The sequence below is a fragment of the Crocodylus porosus genome, unplaced genomic scaffold, assembly GCF_001723895.1.
Source record: "Crocodylus porosus isolate Cpor-Errol unplaced genomic scaffold, CroPor_comp1, whole genome shotgun sequence".
NCBI lineage: Eukaryota > Metazoa > Chordata > Crocodylia > Crocodylidae > Crocodylus > Crocodylus porosus.
Genome location: NW_017728915.1, coordinates 12,310,844 through 12,337,412, shown reverse-complemented (window position 1 = coordinate 12,337,412; position 26,569 = coordinate 12,310,844). Strand labels below are relative to the sequence as shown.

General features: G+C 40.6%; 1 protein-coding gene across 6 annotated transcripts in view; it reads left to right on the top strand.

The window, feature by feature from the left end:
* The window catches only part of FTO (FTO, alpha-ketoglutarate dependent dioxygenase), a 423,074-nt gene that overhangs the window by 189,108 nt on the left and 207,397 nt on the right, over positions 1 to 26,569 (top strand). For 5 of the 6 annotated variants that reach the window (XR_002101228.1, XM_019535707.1, XM_019535708.1 and 2 more), the window contains exon 8: positions 21,914 to 22,038. Coding sequence is in view for 4 of the 6 variants with exons in the window: in XM_019535707.1 (XP_019391252.1) it covers positions 21,914 to 22,038 (125 nt within the window). In the remaining 2 variants the exon portion in view is untranslated. Of the gene's footprint in view, positions 1 to 21,913; positions 22,039 to 26,569 lie in introns of those variants that run through there. The other variant, XM_019535711.1, reaches the window with a different exon arrangement.

Below are 26,569 nucleotides of genomic sequence, written 5' to 3'. Positions count from 1 at the left end.
GCTAAGGGGTCGGGGCGGCAGATTGCCCCCTCAGTGCCCCCCAGGATGGAGTCTCCCACAACAAACACCTTTTGCTTTGACTTGGGGAGAGCGGGGCCAGTAGCTGTGGTAGAGCCTGGGTTGCCTGCAGGAGCTGGCAACTGAGCAGGCTCTGCTGGGGCTGCAAGAGGGGAGGCAGTTCGCAGGCCAGTTCATAGACCAGTTCGTGGGTAGTAGTATAGCCTATTACTATACAATGGTGGGGACATGTCGTACCCCACAGCTTCCCATTTCAACCCCAACTGGTGCTCCCTTCCCTTACACCACTGAGACCTCCATCCAGACAAAACCCATTGTTCCACCCTCCACCCAGATAGAGCCCCTGGCACTGGGCTCTGGCAGCTGCCTGGCACAGCTGCCAGCAACTGGGAATGGGAGCAAGGTTGCCCCCACCTATGGTGTATGCTTCTTAGTGAGGTCCTGGAGTCCCAGGTGACTGAGCTCCAGGGCCAGGTAGGCAGACTTCATATCATTAGGGTCCACAACCAGGATACTGATGACTAATACAATCAGGCTCTTCCCCTGAAGAATGAAGAAGAAAAGAAGGTGGCCAACAAGAAGACACCTACCTGGAGGTGCCTGGAAGATGGTCATCTCAAGCTCCAGGACATGTAGGTTTGATTCTCCCCTGGCCCTGCACAACAGGTATGCTCCCCTCACCATGCATAAGGAGGCTCCAATGGAGACACCGGAGGAAGAGATGGGTGGTCAGCGAACTGCCACTCCCAGTAGGAGACGCAAGGTGATTGTTGTGGGAGATTCCCTCCTGCAGGGCACTAAGGGACCCATCTGCCGTCCGGACCCCCAGCTTGTGAGATCTGCTGCCTCCCTGGGGCCTGCATCTAGGATGTTGCGGAAAGGATCCCTATGGTCTCAACATCTTTATCAGTGTTTTGGATATAGGGGTAAAGAACTCATTGGCCAAGTTTGTGGACAACACCAGGTTATGGGGGAGCATGGTCGAGCTTGAAAATAGGCTGCAGATACAGGCAGACCTAGACAGTCTGGCAAGTTGGGTGGATCAGAACCAAATGAATTTCAACATCAAGAGGTGTAAAGTGCTCCATGTGGGGATGAACAATCCCTAACATACTTACAGGCTCAGTGGTGCCATATTGACTAGCACCACAACTGAAAGGGACCTAGGAGTAATACTAGACCATAGTATGAGTATGGGCTGTCACTGCAATGCTGTAGCCAGCAAGGCAAACAATTCTATGGCATGCATCAACTGACGCATCTCAAGCAAAACCAAGGAAGTTATTCTTCTGCTTTACTCAGCATTGGTGAGACCACAGCTGGAGTACTGTGTCCAGTTCTGAGTTCCACACTTCAACAAGGGTGTGTAAAAGCCTAAAAAAGAGGAGGCTGAGAGGGGACTTGGTAGCGCCTTACTGCTATCAGGGGAATACATCAAGGGCTCGGCGAACAACTGTTCACCAGGGCACCCTTGAGGAAAACCAGGAGTAATGGCTACAAACTCCCGGAAGACCGTTTAAGGCTTAACAGTAGGAAACACTTTTTCATAGTTAGGGTGTCCAAACCATTGGAAAGCTCCCTGCAGAGGTGGTGCAATCACCTACCCTGGAAATCTTCAAAACGGGACTAGACAGTCACCTTGCTGGGGTCACCTGACCCTCAGTTGTCTTTCCTGCTTAGTGCAGGGGAGCTGGACCCAATGATCTTGGGAGGTCCCTTCCAGCCCCTAACAATCTATGAATCTCTGAATCCAAAAAGCCCTAATCTGACATTGTTGCCTTCCTCAGCACGGACCATAGCCAGCATGTGGTCTGCTAGCTAATGCTGAGGTGTCTGTGTAAGTTAGAGGGGATGGGGAATCCCTGCTTTAGCAGGGAATGGGGAGGGGAGGCGGAGAGCAGGAGGAAGCCAGGCAGACCCTGCTGTGCCTGCAAGTCTCTGCTGGAGCTGCAGCCAGGGAGCAGAGGTGAGGAGCCAGCCCTGCTGTGGAGCAGAGAACCCTGCCCAGCCTAGAGAGCATGCTGGGATGCTGGGGGAGTCTGATTTAACTTAAACCTGGAAGGGGTCTGAGACAGACATTGCATATACCAGTTTGACCCAAATCAGTTAAGTATGATACTACATTCAACCAGGTTTATCTCAAACCCGTTTCAGCCATTTTCAGACCAGTTTATGTGCACTGAACATCTGTTCTGTTATAGGTTTAAACCAGTTTCTGATCGCTTAAACTGGTTTATGTGAAATCATCTGTCCCTAGCCTTAAGATTTAAGTGTTCTAACTACTTTCTTAACTAAGTTTCCTCTTATAGAGTGGCACCAGAAAATTAATACTACTTGTGGTGATTTAATGCTTATTAGGCCACAGGCAGCTGTAGAGTGTGTGTAAAGTCAAGGAGAGTATAATTACTCATAGTTTCAATCTATGCCTGTTCTGTTGCCTTTTCTTTTCAAGCTCTCATCTGCTTAGCTTTCATCCTCTGAGAAAGACCATTAAATATAACATACCTGATTCAGCTTTCACTTAACCTGATGTAAATCAGCAGTTAGTGGATGAAATCACAGCAGGGTAACATCAAGTGTAAGTGAAATCAGGTCAGGCTCCTTTTGTCTGAGAAATGGTTAATGGATAAAAATGAAATAAGGAAAGAGAGTTCAAGCTGTAGGGAAGAGTGGGTGTGAGGACAAGGACGTTACACAGAATGTAACAGTATGTTATATGAGCAGCCTTTGAAGTATAATTTTTATGCTTTGTGTTGTAATTTTCAGAATCCGTTCTATACATCATATGTTAGACCATATCATAGGCATGATGATAATTTATCATTTTTCTTACCAAACCTATATATCTTTCTGTTAATTTTAGCAACAGAAATAAATGCTATTTAGTGGCTCATTTTGTTAACGGAATTAGTGTAGATATTTGAACTCTTAATTCCTGTGGTCTTGAAAAGTGGCATTTTAAAGAAGTGTTTTACAACAATTATGATTACAGCATCATTCAGATATTTTTAAGAGCTTAACTCAGTGGAAAACTGACCTGTTTGTGTGGAAAATACTGTATTTAAGTCAAAAGGACACACACAGTTCTTTTCTCTGAAGAAGTTCTCAATCAATGAGAATGCACACAGTACTGGGGATAAAATAAACCTAATGTATTCTTAATCTCAGATAGGAAAGAAATTGAAATATGAAACTGCTCCCACTAGAAATGCTGTAAATCTTACAAAATATATAAGCTTTCTGTTTTGGCGTACATCAAAGCTGGGTGACTTGGGAGATTAAAATATGTTTTTAATCTTAGTTTGATGAGCAAAACTTTCACTATAATATTTATTATGAGAGGCTCTACTTGTGTTGCCTCTTCCCTTTGTTCTGTTTATATATGACTTCCTTTCTTCCAAAAAGTAGGAAGTATCACTTTCACAAAGCCAAAGGATATTGCAATGGTTTGTTCATTTAAGTGCAACTGTAGGCCCACGTGGCGGACACAAACTTTTATTTTATTGTCCTGGGTCCCAGAGGAAGAGCAGTGCTTTCTGATGGCTTCCCATGAATGCCTTTCATTTGTGAAGGAGTTTCAGTGGCTTACACTGGCTGTACAAAGATCAAACAGGCAGGAAAACTGTGGTTTTGAGAAACCTTGCCAATATCATTGTTGTTTTCTTAGAAGTTTCATTTCTCTTGCTTTATTTTTTCAGGGCTATGCTATAAGAAATGGCTGTACTGACTGGTAAAAAGGAAAAAAGGGTGGTTTTTCATAATATTATGTTTTATATTCATGTTTGTATTTCCCAGTTGTTGTATTTTCAGGAGCATATAAAGAAAATAGCTAACCATAGTTGCATCTAATTTAGGGAGAAGGGTTTGGAATTGCATTGGAATTGCAGCCTACTGAAATTAAGTTAGAAGATATTCTGAACCCAGTCCTGCATTTCGATCCATTAGGACATGCCCTTATGGCCACATAGCTTTGTTTGCAATCAGTTTGGCTCTGTGGATTTAAAGGACTGATTATACCTATTCAAATGCGTAGTGTTTCTAATTTTAGCTTTACAAATGTTTTATATTTTAAGATTTCTTTTTTCTTTCTCAGCACTTAAAATGTTTATACGAAGGCTGAGAGAATGAAGGATAGATGATAGTAACCTCGTATATATTTTAACGTGTTCTGCAGATTTGTAGTTTTACTTCCACATCTTCCAGGGTAAAATCTCCTATTTTTCATGAAAACTTCTAAAACATTTTTAAAGGAATTTTTGAATTAATACTAAATTAATATGAATTTTTGAATTAATACTAAAATGTTCCCATTGAAGTAAAACATGCACCACCGTTAGAGGTCAGATGGAGCTGAAACTTGAACAGCTGTACAGCAAGCATCCTAGATTGTTTTTAATTGTCTTCCTTTTCTCTAACAGCAGTAATTCTTGTTTATATTGTCAAGAACCTTTCCACTGAGCACAAGTGCACCATACTTTGAGGTCACATGCTTAACCCCATTGCATGGTTACAATGTAAATGGGAATCCTTTGTTTTCATTAATGTGTGCTGAAGGAGTATACAAGGGGGATGCAGAGCAATGGCATTCACAAGACTTAAATAATTTATTGTAAAAGTGTCACAAAGTAGAGCATATTTTTGTCTCCATACCAGTTCTTTAACATTAGTCTTGTGTATCCAACAAGGCAGTTTATTTGTTTGTCGATGAGTAGAATTTTTGCCTGCCATTTTGCTCTTTTGACCTATGATGCATTTTACTGACTTTACAGATTCACTTAAAAAATGCTTTCTCCCTTTCACTACTTAATATTTTCAAAACAGTCAGTCCAGGTTAAATGGGCTAGTTTACCAAATCACACCTGTTACCATACTGACATACATCAAGTTCTACGCTTTTCTAAAAATTTAAACTTAAAAACAAAACAGTTTGAAAATAAAAACATAAACATAATACATCAGCTTTTAACATAGGTTGATATTTCATATGGCATGGCACCTCTTTACAATGTTTTTGATTGGTTAACAATGAAAAAAATATGTATTTATAAGAATGCAATAATATTTTGTGCTTTCCTATCTATTACGAACATTGCTATTCAGCCAATGTTAGTTTTCATATTGCAGGAATATAGTTAACTTGTTCCTTTAAAAAAAGGAAACAATTTTAACTTGAAAACAAAACAGTTTGAAAACAAAAACATAATACATCAGCTTTAACATATAAGAAAGATACAAGATCTCATAATAGGCTTAAACTGGAAAAGAGATCACTATTCTTGGTAATTTTGTAGTTATAGATTACCTAGTTGGACCTGAACTCAAAGACTTTGGGGAATTTTAGATCCTGTTCTTGACTCAAACTTGGTTCATGTCCATCCCTAATGTTATCCAATTTAGGCATGTAATCATTCATTCAAATTAAGACTTTCAAAACAGGAGACTCTTGGAATTTTTGAATCTTGAGTTTAATTTATTTCAGGTCTGTTTTCGTGATACTCACTTGCCCATCTCATCAGTTGGAACAAATCAGTATATCTCCATCTGAATCACTATATAAACACAAAAAGCTTGTATGCAACAGTTTCTCTGTGTGTACTGAATTTATGAACACTGGATGAGGCAAAGGGAGCTCAATATCTCTAGAAGATGAACCAATAATACATGCTTATCAAAGCAGAACACTGTAGTTGTAGTTTAGTAGGAATTCATGCCAACAGCAGTAGTACTTTGTGAGTTTCAAATTGTGTTAATCAGGATAGAAAATTGTTTTTTGTTTACCAACTTGCAACTGAAAACAGGTACAGTTCTCTGATGTGAAAACTTTCCACCATGAAGTTAAATTTATAACATTCAGTTATTTTATTTTAAAAGATGCATGCCATGACAATAGCCTGTTTTTCAAGATAGATTTTGAAACATTTTGTCTAAGTATAATTGTTATATTTTATGATGCAGACACAGACAAATTTGCATTTGACTTGGGTTTTTAGCTTCTTAGAATTGATCTGTAAACGTCTGTTTTCTGTTTCATTAGTATTAGATAGTGGTGCAGCCAACTAGATCTGATTACTGCCGGGCACAAGAAAAGTTGCTGAATTGAATAGCCATAAAAATGTTAACAGGATGGCATCTGACAACCTTGAAAGACATTTTTAAGCAGTGAGGAAAATTTTGATTTGTGCTGTATTATAAAGGTTTTTTAAAATAAATATTCCTTCAAAAAGTATGTGCTTGAAGCAGAAACATTAAATGCACATCACTTTGAGCCACAAAAATAACCATATAAATATTTGCAAACTTAGTGTTTTAAAAATAGAATGTATTTCCTAATGAAAATTTTAAATTAGTTTAATTGGTTACACTAATTAGATTTTATATAGAAATCTAAAAGGAAAACCCCTGAAAGAAGTATCCTTAAAAGTATATAGGTAGTATCATTATTGGCCAACTGGCTTTTTGGCAATTTGAGGTTTCTTTTTTGTTTTTTGTGCACGTGTGAATGTAGTGGATTACTGTTAGCATAGCTTGTATCTTGTATGGACTGTTTTTAATACTCTCTGCTCAGATTTTACTTCCTTTACTGTTATGGAAAGATTCATGATAAAATAAGATGTGAACTGGACAGGTATAATACTGCAGTATAAGCAGACAATAGGTTGGGGATATCTATAAGGACCAAGAGTGTTCAGGTACGAGAGGACGGGGGGCTAGATTCTGGGTCTTATACAGCTATTTTGCATCACTCTGGCAGCGTAAATGGGCCATAAAACTTCTCTCACTGGACAGCTGAGAAGTCTTCCATTATGGGATATCCCCGGAAGGCTGTGGCCATTCTGTTCTAAGATCCCCAGCCAGCACAAGGAATGTTCTAATTTGTGCCAGTCCCATGATTCTGAGGAGCATCAAGATATGGTGCATGTCTCTATTTGCCTCTGCCTTGAGGGCTTCTGCTTCACCTAAACAGTAGGCCCTGTATTTTATATTTTATTTATATTGAAGTGATGACTAGGGGTCTGCTTAAATCATAGTTAGACTTACCAATTTTACAGGTTGGTTGCAGCATAGAAAGCAAATTCCATGGACATTTCTTGGATGTGCTGTGGTGGCCCCACTCCTCAGTGCTGATTGGCAGAGAAGCTCTGTGGGGAGGAGGGACAAAAGGGGGCAGTGGCTCTCTTTTGTGCTGCCCTTTGTGCCTCCCCCTCCAGCCAGTGCCTTCCCCTCCCAGGTAAGCTGCAAGGCTGGGCTGCAGCAACAGTGAGGACTGCTGGCTCCCAGTGGGGAGCCAGCATTTGATTTTTTTATTAAGGTTTTTTTGGGAGTTGATTCGTGAACAAACTCAGATTTTGTGGTTTCCATGAAACCGCGGTTTAAGTAGACCCATAGCAATGACTGAGTGGTGACACTAAAACTGAGTGAATAATAGTGTAACCTATTCAGCAGATTTTCCTTCCTTAGGTGATGAGCAGATCTTAGATAATTCTTTATTACTCCCAGTCATTTGCTTTAATCTTCAGAAGTTTGGTCTTCATTATGAATATTTAAGCTTTTCTCTCTGTTGGTTAAAGAGGACACATGATTCTGCTTTTGTTTCCTGTCTGGATGATGTATATAAATAAAATAAAACAGATTGTGAATTTTGAAGCAGAAGTTACAAATTTGATACTTTTGGACTTTCAAATATAAAATTCTGCTTTTTCAAATATTTATGTAGGAGCCATGTGAATATTCATGGAAGGTGAATATGACAAGATCACATAAGTTGGGGCTTAAGTTGATTTTAAATGATTTTAATTTTACTTTGGAAATATTTTCTCACTTACATTTTAACTGATGTGTCAGTGAGAGAATGAACGTGCTTTCAAGAATGAAAAATGTATGAAACCATTTTTCTCAATGAAATATATTAGTTTTTAGGCCCCATTTTTTCCTGCCTGAGTACAGTGGGAAAGAGAGCAAGAGTGAACAAAAACCCATGGGACTGGGGTCAGGAGGAAAGCATGGGGAAGTAGCCTCTTGCTTGAAATGACCAGTAACATGCCTGCACAGTGACAACCAGAAATCTTAGGTCTATGGTGCCAGAAAAGCAAGACTAGACTGAACAGCGTCAGTCAGTGGAAGGCAGTCATTCTACATAGCAGACTCCCTCTAGGGCATCATAACTAACAGACCGGTATCCGCAGCAAATGCAGTTCTGTTGTTAGAAGGAGTATTGGTCATATTCATGATTGCTCCTTTATTGTATCAAACCTAGTTCTTGGTGAGCTTGATACAGTCCAACAAAGGTTACAGTTTTGTATGGAGCAAAGTAGATGGTCCTGAATTCACTTCTCATTTTTAACAAGGAATGGTTTTTACTGGTGTTTGGGGAAAAGATGTTTCTTCCTTCTGCAGGTAAGTAAGTACACTTGATCAGATGTATCAATCAAAATGAAAACCACGTTTCTTTTACTATGAGTTAAACCTTGACAGAAAGCGACTATCAAAAGAGATAACAATCCACTTTTGGATAAAAAACAGCATTAGCTAGACTGTCTCCAGGACATATTCTGCAGTAAACAGCATTTAGTGCTTATCCTATAGTCATTGAGCTGAATATCAAAATTTTGGGGACCAAGGTTTTCAGAGTCATCATGGCACTGCTAAGTTAACATGTGCTTATAATTATAGTGAGAATGAAGTGAAGGTCCTTCTGGTGCAAAAGAAAGCAGCCTTTACCATTTTACTACAAGTCCATCCTCATAGCTATAGCCATGTTAGGACACACAGTCAAACAGATCTAGCACTGCCATTCATTGCCCTCCAGCTATCATATTACAAAAGGATGGAAAGGTACAGCTCAGTGCAGCATCAGAAAGAATAATATTCTTCATAAACTAGGCCATTCTTAGAAAGAACACCAAACACTTGAGCAAGCAGCAGCACAAATGCCACTTCTGTTTGTGTGATGGGTTTTTTTGTCAATGTGTAGGGAAGGTGATATACTGAAGATGACAAAAAGATTAAATAAAATGCACAATGCCCAGTACTGGAGGTTTTAATTATTTTATATAAAGGAAACTATTAATACATCTCTCTGTACATTATGCCACACTTTCTTCTCTTAAAACATTTTTGAAGACATAAAGCTTCATATCTTGTGTGCTGATTTATGCAGAAAAAACATGTAAGCCTTATAAAGCAACCCAGATGTCTCCCCATTACATACAGTCAACAGAAATACTCGTTTTCTGAAGACAGATCATCACAAATTGAGTCCAACAGTGGCAGCGTACTTCAGACTCTAACAAATGCATCAGAGATCAGATGATCACTAGAAAAATGTGGATCTGTATCTAAGACTGGAGTCTGAATATCACAAATCACTGAAATGGGTTCAGGAAGTTTGATACAGGTTCATTTCTAGAAACAGGGCTGGCATTAGGGAAAATGGCATCCTGGGTGAACTTGTGTTTTGGCACCCTTTGTTTGAGTTTAAGTGTGTAGTAATATTAGTGAAAGTTTCAGAAATAAAGTCCTGGGGTGAGCTGCTGGGTTGGATCAGGAGACTTGCTTCTCCATGTGCAAGCACGGCTGCTGCTGTGCAAAAGCAAGGTGGGCGGACTGGAGCAGGCGCCACCCTGCCCACATGTGCCCAGTCTGGCTCCTCCTGAGCAGCAGTAGGAGGCATGGGGTAGACTGAGCTGGGCATTGCTCCTCCTGCTTGGGGCAGGGATTAGGTGGGATTGGGCGGGGAGAGCACTGCTGTGAGTGCGGGATGCTCATGTGTGTGGGGCGCCCCCTCTTGACAATGGCACCCTGGGCGGTTGTTCACATCGCCCACCTACAAGCTGGCCCTGTCTAGAAATATTTGACAGTGAAGCCAAAACAAGGGCATGAAGGTAGCTTTTGGAAGACGGAATAAAGGTACACTTATCTCCAGGAGAGTTTTGCTGAAGGCAGTGAAATTATTCCAGCAATTAATTTGACCCAGCAGGTGTTTGTATTGCTTGTTTTTATTACTATATAGTTGTGTTTAATTACTGGTTTCTAACTTTGGGCTTTGAAGGTTGTGATTCTTTTTTCATCTTTTACAATCATGCATTTAGGTGCTAATAGATAACTCCTAAAGTTTGGTCCTATTGTTTTATGTATTGTGAAAGAAAGAAAAAGAGAGAAAAAAATCCAGGAGCTTTGGAATCTTGTCTGAAAAGTCTTTTCTGTACGTGTAACAAACCTACCCTTTAAATCTGAGAGCTCGCTTGGCAGTGACTAAGGCTCTCAGCAACTGCTGAGTTAGCTGTAGATGCTGCACCATCCCAACATTTGGTATTACAAAATGTGGGCTATCTAGAGTAAACATTAGTAAAGTCACACTCACTATGCATCCTAGCTCAACAGTTTTCAGCAATAGTAAATTATCACTCAAGCATACGCTGCTGTGGCAGTTCTTCAGCCCTTAAGTGCTCAGAGTAACAGTGCATGTGACCAAAAAAGGGAAAAAAAGAGGTATATACAAAGGAGTGAATTATAACAAAGAGCACTTTCTGCTTCAGTTCTTGTTCAGAAAACATGTTCAGCCTCGCAGGCAGCAGTTGGGTTAAAGATGCACTGTAGGATTGGAAACAAAAGGCATGCTCTTTTCTTGCATTCACAATATTTTCAAACATATTCACTTGTTAGGGACTGGCCTGTCAGCTGGATCTTCTTGCTAGTGTGAGTTCTTTTTCCCGTTTCCTTTCAGAAGCCTTCCCTCTCCCCACAATGTTTTACACTTCATATAATCCAGTATGCTTGGTAGGCCCACATCAGGCTTTGTGTTATTGATGTTTTCGAGGCAGAGGGAGAATCAGGCTAATGGGTAGCCTTTCACTTGTGTATATATCTGAAGGTGCTGAGCCACCCTGATTGGAAACATCTTGAGGGGCTCAGTCATTCTTGCTTTGTGTGGTGGGTTATACTTCACCGTTATAGCATTGCTGATGCAAAATATTTTATTTTAAAATATGGAGCAAAAATATTTAAAGTGGTGATCTTTATACACCACATTTTAAAAAGAAGTCTAGAAATCTTTGAGACCCATTAACTACATTGGAATAACTTAGGTAAAAAGACTAACTAAAAATTCTGCAGTTTTCAGATTCCAAAAATAACCTGTAATAAGTTAGTCTCTACTTTTGCTTAGATATTTTTATTTGTACTTCTGAAAAGGATGTTATTAACTTTAATTGTATGAAAATACTGCATGATCCACTTCCTGCTGCCCTAAAAACTTGTTTTCTCTTTACCCTATCACAAGCAATAACCACCAGAAATTACAAATTTGATTTTCAAATGGAATTGACTTGCATTAAATTTATGCCTAGTCCACACGTCAGTGTTTTACATGGCTATTTTAGCAGCAGTGTTTAAAAAAAAATTGGAGGCAGGGTAGTTTTGCACCTTATAGACTAACTCCATATATATATGTAAGCACAGCACAAGCTTCCATAAACATACACACATACATGCATACATACATAATTTGGTTAGTCTATATGGTTCAAGTCTACCCTGCCTTCTATTTGATTTCAGACCAACTTCTTTTTGCTCATAAAAATAACTTATACTAGCAAATAATACACATGTAGATGCAATCAGACTAATTTTAGATAACTCATTCCAGGATAATTTATCTCCCTTCCTATGCGGGAATACCAAGTTTTCTTGTTTTAACACTATGGCTATAGTTAAAAGGGTACAACTTTCTAATATAGACAAGGCTTTAGGCTCCTTTGAAAATCTGTCTGTATTATCTACTCTGTATGTAGGTTTTGCCAGGTCAGACCTTTCATCCATCAAATCCAATACTCCTCTTTTGTTGTGGTCAGCCCCGAATACTTCAGTGAGAGGCAGAACTCCTCTCTCTTAATGCATTAAGATTCCAGTTCAGTGAAAAACTGAAGTACGTACCTAACTATAAGGACTAGGGTTCTTTTTATTGTAGTCAGTGACACTAATCGTATGCTTAATTTAGGCATGTGTTTAAGCACTTTGCTGAACTGGAGCTTCAGCTGGTTGCATAGTAATGTGTAAGAGGAGAAAATGCTTAACGTTAGTGCCAGTCATCCTATACCTTGGAACATGAGATTCTGTTACTTTATTCTGAAAAAGTACAGAGTTTATATATTTATCATAACGCTATCCGGCTTTTAATTTTTTTTTTTTTAGTAAACACAGAATTTTACTGAATCCACACAATTGAATTTAATTTTATAATAGTCACTTTTTGTCCCTTCCTGTGTCCATCTGTTGCTTATATTTTATTCCCTCTTGAATTGTGCAACTTAAAATATGACAGTTCTTTTCCTTGGGAAGTATAAAAGGCAGAATAGTTATGGAACTGTATGTTGGCTTGGGCTTCTCATATGCTGTATCCCACTGAAATACTAAATAGGTTATTAGTTGAATTCAGCAGCATGGGAAATTACCACTGATGAACACTCAGTGAATGCGATTTTCCACATATGGTTCCTCAGAATACAAGGATAATTTGGACATCTAGAAAATCCACATACAGAAAAGATTCCATGTAACTATTTTCTAAAGGAAGGTGCCAACAAAGCATCCCTGCCAGATGATGTCAAAATTGTCAAAAGATCTGTGCAAAGGGGGATTAAACTTTTTAGCACTGTCATTTTGAGAGCCTTGAAAGGGAAACATTATTTAAACATTTTTCTTTGACTGAATTTAACTGTCTGAAAAGATGTTAATGGTAGATAAAACTAATATACTGTAGTTAATGATAGTGACATATATTCCAAATCTACACCTTTTTCTTTTCATTGAGTTCTTTGTCAGACATTTGTGAGAATAGCACAGCTTTAAAATAAATTGGCCTTCCTTCTCAGATGAAATTTGATGATTTGTCTCCAGTCTGATAAAAGAAAGCATGCATTAGAATATTGTTTTCTTTCAGGAATTTTTAGTTTTGTTTTATAGGCTCTTTAAAGGTAGATGATGTTTTAGATGTTGTAGTGATTTCTGTGGTTCTCAGGAAGAAAACAGTTAATAATAATTTCTTTCCTTTCATCTCCCTTGAGTCTGCCTTCATTATAGTTTGCATATAGCAGCTAGTAAGAGTAGAATGTACTGAACCTTTAAACAAATCTATTAGGATCACCATGGCAAGAAACTTGGAAAATGTCAGGAAAAACGAACAATGATTTTGTAAACCCTCCAAAGGTCAGAAAAAGGCTTTCAGTAAGTATGCAGAGGCTAGAAATCAAATCCCATTTCCTATCATAAGAAACCAGTTGTTTTAGCAGCAGTGGTTAATGTACTGTATGTGAAAGATTTAAGACTAGTTGGAAAGCTTTGCTTCTGTTTTATTAGGCTGCTATTGAAAAGCCAACAGCATAACTTCAACTAGGTGCTTTGAGATTTCTTAATGGGCTGTCAAGGGCAAGACACCAGGTCTGTGCTATACTAGCTCTTTCCTGTACATTAAAACAACAGGGGCCAAATGATCATATACAGAAGTATGAATTACTTGATGCTTTTTCTGTTCCATATGGTCAGCCATGTCTTTGGCAATTAATCATGTACAGAATCAGTTGAGTGCTCTCTGAAGCACTGAAGTCAACATTTAGTTGTACCTGTGCCAATGGGGGCAGAGGGGGTTGCAGGTGTAAAATAGCAGGATGAAGAGCTGCTGGCGCCACAGCCTGAGCAGCTGGCTTCTATAAACAACACTTTTTTCCTCTTCACCTTTTTTCCCTTTTTTATTTTATTTTATTTTTTACTTTCTTTGACAAAGATGAGCAATTTTTCAATATCATCCAAAACACAAACGTGGCTGAGTGAAACGTTGATATCTAGCATGGTGGACTAATAAAAGGCTAACAGTTGAGTTTAATATGTTCAAATTGTTAGGCAGTAACTTAAAACATATTGCCTACTTCCAATGGGTTTCACTGTTGGAAAAAAATCATTCCTTACAAACTAGTAGCAAGTTCTCTGCTGAACACCAGTGAAGTCATGTTAAACAAGCATCTCTTGATAGATTTCAAGTTCACTTTCCATAAAAGCCACCATGTTCCAGTTGCACAGACCGACATCAATATCCTTGCTGAGTAACACTATTTTAAATTAAAATAAATAGTAGGACTTAAAGTTTGTTCTTACAGATTTATTAACACCAGATTTTTTTTTTCTTCCTATATTAGGTATTGGTTATTGACAGTTGACTTCTGCCCTCACTTGGGAGAGATTAGTAAGGCCTCAGAAGTTTATCTTGCTAATCTATTTAAAGATATAATGAGTAAATTAAATCTTTACTTGGTGAAAAGCTCATTTGTTGACCAAATAAAGTTGGGGCTAAGAAACTAAATGTCCTAAATGCCATTTCATTTCAGACTTAAAGTCTGGTTTGTTTGACAGAATATTGGGCATAATGTCTCTGACTATGCAGCACTTTTCTAAAAAAACTCAGTCAAAGAAGAAAAGATCTAGCTTTAGAAGAAGTAAAATGTACCCATCTATTTTTTTTCCATGATTTAACATAGTAGTGGCATATTCATGCTGTAACTTGGGCCATTTTTACACATGCTCCAGGATGCAGCACCAGGCACTTTAATTAGCGTCTATAGGTTTCTTGTTGCATGTGTAGGTAGGACCAAATGTCTTATTATAACCATGTTCCAAAACCAAGGTCTAGTCCTGGTAAGACTGGCAGAAATATAAGAATTATGTATGTGCGTTTCACATAAGGGACAAGATAATATAGTTTCATAGTTTCTAGGTTCGGAAGGGACCTGAGCAGATCATCTAGTCTGACCCCCGCCATGGCAGGAAAGAGTACTGGAGTCAAACGACCCCAGCAAGGTGTTCATCTAACCGCCTCTTAAAAACCCCCAGGGTAGGAGCCTGGACCACTTCTCTTGGAAGTTGGTTCAAGACCCTAGCCGCCCTGACCGTGAAGTAGTGCCTCCTGATATCTAACCTAAACCTACCCTCTGCCAGCTTGTGACCGTTATTCCTGGTCACTCCTGGCGGTGCTCGGGGGAACAGGGACTCCCCCAATGCCCGCTGATCCCCCCTGACTAGTTTGTAACAGGCCACAAGATCCCCCCTCAGCCTTCTCTTGTGGAGGCTGAACAGGTTCAGGTCCCGTAGCCTCTCCTCATAGGAAGGCCCTGCTGTCCCCTGATCATGCGAGTGGCCCTCCTCTGGACCCTCTCCATGTTGTCCACAGCCCTCTTGAAGTGCGGCGCCCAGAACTGGACGCAATACTCCAGCTACGGCCTGACCAGTACCGCATAGAGGGGGAGGATCACCTCCTTGGACCTGCTCGAGATGCATCTGTGGATGCATGACAAGGTGCGGTTGGCCTTCCTAACTGCCTCCCCACACTGCCAGCCCATGTTCATCTTGGAGTCAATGATGACTCCAAGATCCTTTCCACCTCCATGTTGAGAAGAGGGGAGTTCCCTAACCTGTAGGTATGGTGCTGGTTGTTCCTCCCCAGGTGCATCACCTTGCACAGTTGGATCCAGTTTTATCATATGTTGTTGTTTTTGTTAGTGGGAGCTGAAAGAAAAGGATGCTGTTCTGTCTCAAAATCTTTACAGCTAATGGGTGTGGGGGCAGGGAAGGTTTTGATTACTGCCTTTTAGGTCAGTGGAGCTTTATACTGAACCCTGTTTTCTTACCAGGAAGAAGGCAAAGTATGTAGTCTCCTAATTTTTTAATTTAGTACACGGGCCAGTTTGGCATCTGGTAAATTGAAATGGCTGTGTTCAAATCAGTGAAGCTGTGTTGGTTTACTATCAGCTAAGCATCTGGTCCATTTTTCAAAGACCAGACAGTTGGGGTGGATAGGACTTTTCGTAGGTAAATTCCAACATAAAGCTCTAGTAATACTTAAAAAAAGACACCCTGCCCAATAAGACATCCAGTGGCTTCTCCATAGATGCAGGTTGTTATCTCTTTACTGAAGTTGTCCAGGTTATGGTTTTGCCAATTCAGGAAATGGAGGAAAGAAAGTTTCAACAATCTTTAAACTTTAGCCCCCTCAAAAAGCCTCTGCTAACAGAAGGATGAGATAAGGCAGGCCGTAGGGCTGCTTGCACTGTTTGTTTATTTGACTGCCCTGTGGTCCCAAGTGTATTGAAAAAAAAAATAAAGCTGGTGTTGAGTTCAGTTTAGAAAGGTAAAGGCTTCACTCAGCATCAGGCAAAGGGGGCCTCAGTAGTCAATTATCTGTCATTAAAGATCATTAAAAGAATTGAGACACAGGGTCAGCCTTTCTTTGATAGGAGGTGCAACTATAAGAATGTTCAAAAGAAGGCTGTCCCTGCCCTTTAGTACAGGGGTGGTATTGGTTGGATTTTTATCAGTGCTGATGTGAGGAAATGGCTTTCCCAGCTGATAACATCTTTGACTGAGTTTTTGAACCATTGACCTTTTTCTGTTAGGGTATATTGTGTACCCCTTTCTACTATCTGTTGAAAATAGATCGTAAGTGAGGTAAATGCACAAAGTATCTTGCAAGAATTGGGCATATTATGTTTTATTTTGCTGTAAAATGTTGCAGTGTTATAAGTTGGGAATCTTTACTGAGAGCACAAGAATAGGACATCTTTCAGAAACAACTATGAACATGTGACATACTAAGTTGTGTGCTTAGGTGTACAGACGTTGGCTTGAAAGCAACAAAATCACCTCAAAGGTGCAGTCTGCAGCCAGAAGGCAATGGGGAGCTGCTCCTTTACTGTTTGCTGTTTCGGCCCCCACAGCAAACAGCCTGTCTCCAGCTGATGTCATGTGGGAGAGGTGGGGCACTGCTTGCACCCCTAGGAGCTGCCTTGGGACTGAATCAGTCCCCAGATCCCTGCAAGAGGGTGAAAGAACAGGAGGCAAACAGAAGCTGTACTTGCAGACCCAGGGCAGTGCCCTAGGCTGTCAAGCACTGCCTGGAGTTGCCGATTTAGGGGCAAGTCATGGCCTCTGCCCCCCGCTCCCCCACACTTGTGGGTAACCCACGAGGGTTGTGACTGGGGGGGGTGCCATGGCCCCTGTGGGAAGAGGAGCTTTTCCTGAAGTTCCTGTAGGATAGGGGCAGCTCTGGACTTCGCTGCTCACCCTGCATCAACCCGGGGCTGTTCCCAGGCTCTGCAGCTAGAGCACTGGCTCTTGCCAGTGTTGTAGCCAAGGGGAGAGGGCTGCTTGTCATAGCTTTCAGGGCATAACTAAGAGCCTATGGCTTGGCAGCCATGGCAGTGCTCCATGGGACTCTGCCCCAATAGAGAATACTGAGTCAAAGGAAACCTTACAGCCAGTAGAACTGGAACTCTGCTGGCCATGAAGCCTCCCCCCTGAGTAGTCCCACAATCAGAGGATTGGCAGGACAAGGCAGGGGGCAGTGGCACTAGGATGTGGGGAAAGGAGAGCAGGGAGTTTGAGATACTGGGGTTTCTAGGAACCCTGTCCTGCCAGTTGAAAATGCACAGGAGTTGCCCTTGATGCTAGATAACTCCTCTTCCTGGAGAATTTTCTGTTTGAAGCAGCTAACATTTTGTGGCAGAATCATTATATTTTTTTCACCACAAACCACTGGAATGCCTGTATACCCTCTGTTTGTGGCCCTAAAAGGGTGAATTTCTTGCTGGAAATGTAATGCCCATCTATGACATGTATAATATTGGGCAGACATCTTGCAATCTGCCACACTTTCCCATAGCAATTCCCATCTCTCAGGACTGGAGGATCCATGGAAAAATAGGACTCTTCTAAGAAAATCTAGGTACACTTCAGAAGTAAAATGTGAAGTGTATGCTGTGCTCCACTACAAAAAGGTCAGTTCCTCTGGTGCAGAAAATGAAGGGTTATGCCTTCACTACAGACAATAGCAATAAAACTAAGTAATGGTGCTACTCCAAAGCCATGGTGTACTGGGTTTTCAAATGTATTAGGTGCCTAAAGATGTAGGTAGTCACCTAATGACATTTCAGTGCTCCTAAACTGATTAGCTACATAAATTCTGTAGATTATAATGGGACACCACTTGGTGTTAGGTGCATAATTCATATATAGGGTATTTTTCAACATCCCACTAGGCATACAGGGCACCTAAACACATGCCTGATGACTGCTACAATGTGTGTTAATTAGCACACAGAGCAGACTAAATGGCATGCTCCAGCAGCCTTGGTGTCTCATGTATTCAGCATCTCAACTCTTCAGAATGGTGGCAGGGGGGTGGTTTAACACCAATAAATGAGCTTTAGTTAAAGCACCCCCACCTCCATTTTCAAGTGTGGGACATTGAATACACAAGATGCTGAGGGTGCTTTAATTAGAGCAGCTCTAATTAAAGTGTTCCCCCTCTTCTTTCCTGTGGAGCACATCTAAAGATGCCCATATATCTGAAAATCTGCTCCAGCAAGGCTGATTCTTACTCACATGCTCTCCTGTCTCTTTTGTAGAGCCAGCCATATGTTGTCCTTCACATTCTTGTTTGGCATATTGAATTCATGCTCTTGTTTTAGCGTTTTGAATAAATATGTATATTAGCTGCTTGAAAAGGGGAGAGGGAGCTGCTATACCCTGAGCAGTAGTTACGATGTAACTATTGTGTCTACACAGTCTTATAATTCTGCAAGTCAGGTAAATCACCCTTACTTTCATCCTGAATGAATCAGTTTTGTTACATTTGTATTGCTACAGGATTGTGCGGATGAAACAATTACACTGTAATAGTTTGTTTCGGTATCCTCTGATATGTATACAATTGTTACATTTGTCTAAACGTTAGTTCATAATTTTCCCAGATACTGGAGCTTTAATTGCTTCTTCTGCTTTCCTGCTCCACCCTAAGGCACACTGTTGTCTTCATGCCATGCAGAGTTCCCTTCCAAGTTTGGAAGATTGGACCAAAAGAAATCTCATGAGTGTGCCCTTCTAAGCTTGAACAGCTGCTCCCGAGCAGCTTGGGGCTGGGTGATCCTTGCTCGGGGTTTGTCTTTTTCCATCTGCCAGGTGCCATCTTCAAAGGGAAGCACCCGTTGCTTACCTGGCACATCTTGTTCTTAGGAGTAGATGCAAGAGGTTCCCATTTGATTCAGACTCACTTGGAGGTGCTCTGTACAGATGTCCTTAGGACTCTGCCTCCCCTACATCCCTTCCATGCACCAACCCTATGGTCTTTGGTGTGCAACTGATGACCTTGGCTCATCCAAGTTCCAGCATGCAGCGTCACCCCGCTTGAGTCTTTTGTAGGTACCTGCTAGGTTGGTGCAGTGGCTGTGGACACACTAGGGGATGACCAGTTACTGTCTGTCATGCTTGGTCTGCAAAAGCTCAAAGAATGGACTTGCTTCCTGTGACCATTGCCCTGGGTCAGACAGGCCGGCCAGCCTGGCCAAAACACAGTCTTCCACCATGGAGTCCCTGAGAGCTCCTGGCTTCTCAGTCCTGGCATGGGTAACAACTCTCTATCCCAGGTCCTGGTAATAATTAACAAAATAAAAGGCAAAGGCAGGGAGGCAGAGATTTTTCCTCCCACTCATATGTTCCTGAGATTGGCTGGGCCCTTGGGCCTTTGGTCCCACTCTCTTCTCTGGTCCAGGGAGTCACTACCCTGGGAGGCAGAATCCTCTTCTGGACTGTCCCTGGCATGCCCGGGCTATAACATTGCCGGGTGTGCCAGTCAGGAGCACACAGCTGTAGTGTTGCTACTACTCCCCATCATTCCCTCTGCAGCCAGCTTTTGTAGCTGGCTTCCAGTGCCGGCTAATGATGTCATGGCTCCACATGGTCCCAGTCACACCTGTAGTTTACTAATGAAATGCATGGGTGGTGCTGCCCACTGCTCCCTGCTTCCTTGGTCATGGCTTTTACTGAGCCATCTCCCTGGGTCTTTGGGCTTCCCCCACCACCTTTCTGCCCCGTGGACAGGGGTCTCCAGCCCCTCAGGCTTGTCGCTTTGTGACAGTGAGTTTCAATAAGGGCAAGTGCCAAGTCCTGCACTTCAGATGGAACAATCCCATGCACCACTACGGACTGGGTGCTTCCTGGGTGAACAGCAGCTCTGCAGAAAAGAATCTGCAGGTTACAGTGGTCAGTAAGCTGCATATGAGCCAACAGTGTGCCCTTGTTTCCAAGAAAGCTAACAGCATACTGGGCTGTATTGTTAGGAGTGTTGCCAGTAGGTTAAGTGAAGTGATTATTCCCTTCTATTCAGCACTGGTGAGGCCCCATGTGGAATATTGTGTCCAGTTTTGGGCCCCCCACTACAGAAAGGATCTGAACAAATTGGAGAGAGTCCAGCAGAGGGCAACAAAAATGGTTTAGGGGGCAGGAGCACATGATTTATGAGGAGAGGCTGAGGGAACTGGGCTTATGAAGTCTGCAGAAGAGAAGACTGAGAGGGGATTTAATAGCAGCCTTCAACTATCTGAAGGGGGGTTCAGAAGAGGATGGAGCTAGACTGTTCTCAGATGATGCAACAAGGAGCAACAGTCTCAAGTTGCAGCAAGGAAAGTTTGGGTTGGATATTAGGAATACTTTTCTCACAAGGAGGGTAGTAAAACATTGAAACAGGTTACCCAGAGAGGTTGTGGAATCGCCATCCTTGGAGGTTTATAAGACCTGGCTAGACATAGGCTTGGCTTGGATGATCTAGTTGGGGATGGTCCTAGTTTGAGCAGGGGTTGGACTAGATGACTTCCTGAGGTCCCTTTCACTCTGAAATTTGAGTCTGTGCAATGGGATAAAGTTTGTACTGTTCATGGGCTATACTGAGAAAACATGGCAGTGTATGGGTATAAAATGTGTCTGCCTCAAATTGAAGTATAATGTGGTCTCCAGGGACTGAGTGTTATCTTGATCCAAAGATGACTGAATTTCTTTGTATGGATACTTTGTGACTATATGTACTTTATTCCAGACACTGAAGAGTTAATCCGTTATACCAGGATGATCCAGCTTCTGAGTAGTTGGGGGCCCCCATACCTCACAGGCTGCACCAGCAGTGGCCAAGGGCCCTCTAGGCTGCATAGTGTGTGCGTGCAGGTGCTTACTCCCCACCCCTCTTGCACTGTGTGCACATGCAGGCATCCCCTACTGTTGCAACCACACATGGCTCCCCTACCTCACTTTCAGCTATCCATCTGTGGATTCCCATAAGGCATCAGGCCACATGGAAATACAGGATGCTAGTTGCCTCAGCCCCAAGGGCTATCTTATGTCATCCCACCCTCTGAGGAGTATGGAGTGAGAGCTGGAGGAAGTAGGGGAAGCCAGAATGGTAAAGGCAGTGGCAGCCGGGTGGGAGACTGGGGGCCACATGATACTACTACAGCTGGGGGCCACATGATAACTTCACAGGCCCCATGCAACCCATGGGCCACTAGTTGGTCAGCCTCCAGTTATAACTATTGTTTTGTTGCTAATTTACTGTAAACGTGGTTATGTGGGGGGGAGGTGAAAACAGGCTTAGCACTTTTAATCGAACATTTTTTTTACAAAGATACAGTATAAAGGTTCAGTTATTCAGTGTTAAAGAAAAGCCAGTGTTATTCTGCAAGTGTTAAAGGAAAAAATATGACAGAATTATTTCTAATAGCTCATACAGAAAACACAAAAGAAAAGGAATTGTATCTTGAAAAATGCACAGTATCTTGTTGTGTTACTTAAGGCAGCGAGACTTTAAGGTTTACCTTATGTGCCACATACATTGATTAAATACCAAATATATGGTGGCCATTTTTGACCATCATTTACTGTATTGATTTGTCAGCAGTGGAACTGTAATAAAAAGCCATTGATTTACTGTCCTTATTTGCTTATGGGCTTTTTTATTATTAATTTTATGCTTTGTTTCCTATTTTCTGATTATAATTTTTATGCTGCTGTTGTTTTTTTCTTTTTTAAGACAAGCCTGGTGCTCAGTGAAGTTGGAAAAGAGGAATGTACCATGGAACAAAGGAATGAAATAGTGAGCTGCTTCTTACCATTTCTTACTGAACGACAAGAGCTACGCAAAGAATGGACAGCAAGGTGAGAGTCCCACGGAAAAGAAAAATATAGCTAGGCCTTGAAATTGCGCTCACATGTGCACATGCGCGCGCGCACGCACACGCACGCGCACACACACACACACACCCCTACCTGTCCCTAGGGGCATGCGGGGTCCGGGGCATATCAGCCCTTGCTGTGCCAGGAGGTGGTGAGCAGCCAGAGCACAGAGTGGGTGGGGAGAGCGGGGTGGCAAGCAGCAGGAGCATGGAGCCAGCAGTGGCTGCGGTGAGGCCTATACAGCACTGTCCACCAGGCCGTCCAAAGCATGGGGCCCAGGATGGTTGCCCCGATTCATGCCCCCCCCTTCCCGAGACAGCCTTACACACATGGACACACATGCATGCGCACACACACACTTCACAAACTCAAAAACACAAAGAGGAAGTTGACACGTTTTTGATATGCAAGTTGTACTGTTTACTAGTCTAGTAATGTTTCTGTCTGAGTTTAATAACCATATGTTTCTATATATGATCTCACAGTATTGCTGCAGTAGTTTATTTAATTGAAACCCTGATAAACAGCATATCCCCTGAAAAGAATGTACCCAACTTAATCATACTTAATTCAAAAGAGGTTTTACCTACTCTTCCAATAAATAATACTTGCTGGGATACCATGCTGATAAGTGCGGTTTAAGAACCTAAAAAAGAATAGACAGTATTATTGTCTGAATTTTACAAGTAGTTGCATTGTTGTTAATGCTTACACATATGCACAATCTAAATATCACCAGTGGGAATTCATATAATAGTGTCAGTGGGAGATGAGACTAGAGTTGAAGGGTAGAAGGGGGGAAGAATTTCCTGCTCTCCACCTTATTCAAATGGCTTACATTATATGTTTGACAGTGCTTTATGTATTCGACTACTGCTTCAGTATGGTCAATTTCTTCTGTTATTGCGTGCATGGAATTTTTACGCAGCAACAAAAAAGACAAAAAATGAGAGAGCATAATAAAATAAGGGAAGATGCAACTGTTGATTGACAAAAATAGATTAAAGGGTTCCAGTGTCTATATAGTGGATACATTTTTTTAAAAAAACAGGTATTTCTTTTTACTGTATACATTTTTAGTTTATAATGAAACTATAACTGTGGTCAACTCTAGAGAACATAATTAGTGAAATGCATTTCAGTGACAATGGATAAATAATACTTTCAGCTGCTTATAAGTACTGTGCCTGTTCTGGTCAGCTGGCCTATTCACAAAAAATGAAAATTCACTAAAATAAATTTCCATTGTATGCTGCCATGTTTTGCTTCATGGAATTGCCCTTCTCTTTTAAGGCTCCTAAATAACTCACTCTTCCTTTAGCATTCTCAAATTTATTTAAATGCATGTATACTACTTATACATGTTTTAATAATATTTTGCTCTTGCTTTTTGAGGATCAGTTAAATGTAAAGACCTACTGTAATTGTGGGCCAAATTCTACTCTTGTATATGTACATATGTACTATTAAACTCAATAGGAGTCTTGTCTTTGTATCCAAGTTCTTATTAGCCCAACATATATATTCTGATGAGATTATGTTGATCAAGGTCATTATTTATTGGTGTGGTTTATTTCCAGTGCGCTGTGCTAAAAAGAAATTATTTTGTGTATTTTTTATGGCTACAGAAAATTCTGGCAATTGACTTCTGTTTCAAAAAGTTAGTGGTGGCTATGAAACCTGGCTCTTGATTGGGTTTCCTGTATTTATTTTAACTGTTGTATGACCTCTAGAAACTCCTGGGTTTAAACACACCAATGTAGTAACACTTATTTGAACAAATTAGGAGCCTTGTCTGATAAGGTTTATTTTAGTTGATAGAAAAACAGACATTTTGATATCAATTAGTTTCAATTTTAGAATGGAAATTACCTCATGAAATGTAATTTGCTAGCTAGTACTTTGTACTATTCCTCACGTAATGTCACTTGACTTTCCAGTTAGTTTCCACCTTTCTAAAGAACTTTAAGCAATTTTTGTTTAAAATATTGGCTCCAGTATTTAAATATTGGATTTAATATAATTATTATTACTAGTAGTAGTAAATAATCTAAGTGATATATGGTTGTGTTGTAAACTAGGAAAGCACTAAGGGCTTTTCTTGGAATATATCACTTCAGTGGGGAGAAAAGGGGGGCCTTTCCAGGGACAGGTCAGCAATAAACAGTTGTAACAAATGGTATATCTTTTTAGTCTTCATTTGATATAACAGTAATTTCCAATATACCAGCAATCATGACAATAGTGACTTGTTTAAAAGGAGTCTGATTACATTGTTTCTGGCCTTTGCATACGACTAACAGTTTAATTAGAAGCTGGAGCCAGTATTAAAGGAGTAGATATAGTCTAGTCTCTGGCACCAAAAAAAATCTTTTTGGGGGGATCCTGGGAAAAAGCTTAAATAGCAGACAAAGTGCAGGCCTCTTTAAAACTAAACACCTGAAAGAAAATTTCAAGAGCGTGGTGTCTTGAAAGCTCAGAATGAAAGCATCCCTTGAGTATTAAATAACCATAATCCTTTTTTCATTTGATGTTCCCCATCCCAGTGACCTATCTAAGAGTCTCATCCATATGATCTACATAAACAGACTGTTACCATACACCTCACTTTGCCTCATCAAAGCTTCAGCTAGATGTCTGGAATGAAGCATTGACTGTGGTAGCCATCAAGCGTATGGTGGTGAAAGTTATAAAACATCCGCCATGGTAATAGCAAGCTGCCCATGTTTTAGAGATCAGTCTATTGTATACTTTGGAATTACATGAGAAAAATGTGCTTGGACAGGAAATAATTAGCACTTGTCAAAGGGCAGGCAATAGGTTACAGTATTTTACTTTCAGCAGGCTATCAGGGGATCAGCTAGATTAGATAATAGAATTTTTTTCCTCTGGAAGTTAAATACAGATGACTCTAATTGCCTTACATTGCACATTAGAGAGCACATTATGAACAGTATAACTTCAAGAAATTTAGGTCAACTAAAAGAGAGCAGATGGCAAAAACTTTATGCACTTACATACTCTTAGAGTAATGAAACCGTTTTGTTGTTTCAGCAGGTTCACTTGTGTTTTCGATACCTTAAATGAAAAATATATGGACAGAACTGGTCATTCATTTTAAAGTGATTGTGCTTTTATGTAATATGAGTCTTTTGCATAGTGATTGGTTGATACTACATTGAATTTCTGTTACAGCACTACAGTTCAAATCACGCAGTCCTGCTTTTAGGGTTATGATATAGCACCTTCTAGCATCTAAAATGATATCTAAAAGGGCCTTTCAGATGCAAATTAATCTATATTGATTAGTAATACCTCAGGTAGGACTATATGAATGGTCTCTAAGTGTTAACAGAGATGGCCCAGAGTCTCTAAAGCATCACATTTGTTTGTAGTGCATGATAGTGTCTGATGGACAGGTTGTTATAGCTGTTAAAGAACTGCTGGAGCCCTTTGAACTGACCCCTTCTTGACCTCTGCTCACAGAAGGTCAGTCTTCAGTTTATAAAGTAGAAGGAACCTCAGCATCTACTGTAATGAATAGAAGCTAAAAAGAACAGCTGTGGAGTTTGAACCGACTGGGCAAACTGTTGTAGGCGTTTTAGGGTCACCATATGATAATGAAAATTATTACCAAATTATATGGAAGCTTAACAGCAATAGTGGGGAAGGAGAGGGTGGAGCCTAATGCATTGGGTTTGATAAATGAAGTGTGAAGTTACCCATCTGGCTCTAGACAGCTTTCTTTTTTTCTACAAAAGGGAAACATTTTAAAATAACCATGGTACATCTAGAATCAATGACCCATACAGAGAGCTGGAATAGATCAAGATTTAGTGGTGACTGTGGAAGAAATTATCATACAAAGTGAGACAGAGGTGTAGGGGGCAGGGGCGAAGGGTACAGTTCAATATTTGCACCTGATTTATTTTTCAGGAAACTCTTAAGATTTTATTTAAATAATGATGTTTTCTTGCTGATAAATGTTTCTTTTTAACGTGGCGGCAAGATGTGCAAGAGGTACACAGAATGAAAAATAATACTAAAAATATATTATGTAGCAGTAGTTTGGGTGAAAATGTGCTAAGGTTTTAAAAGTGACCATTATAACTTTCCTGTCCAAAAATGCACAAAAATATGTAATACAGTTTAATAAAACTGGTGGTTTTCATTCTTAATAATATCTTTATCATATCTCTAATGTTTTCTGACAGGTGTGTTTGTTGTACTCCTTTTGCTTTGCTTAATTTAGCAATCCTTTTACTGTATTTTGTGAATGAATACATTTGTTATCACACTGCCCTGTCATGAAGAAAATAAGTTTGCTTTCTAAAAGGCAACACCAGTTAATGACATCAAAATAACAAATTGGTGGTAAATGTGAGGGGGTGAGGCTATTGCTATTAAAAACAAAAGCCAAAATGAAGTATGTTCACTATAATCCTACTTTGTATGAAATGTTGGTTTCATAGTTTCTAGGGTCGGAAGGGACCTGAGCAGATCATCTAGTCCG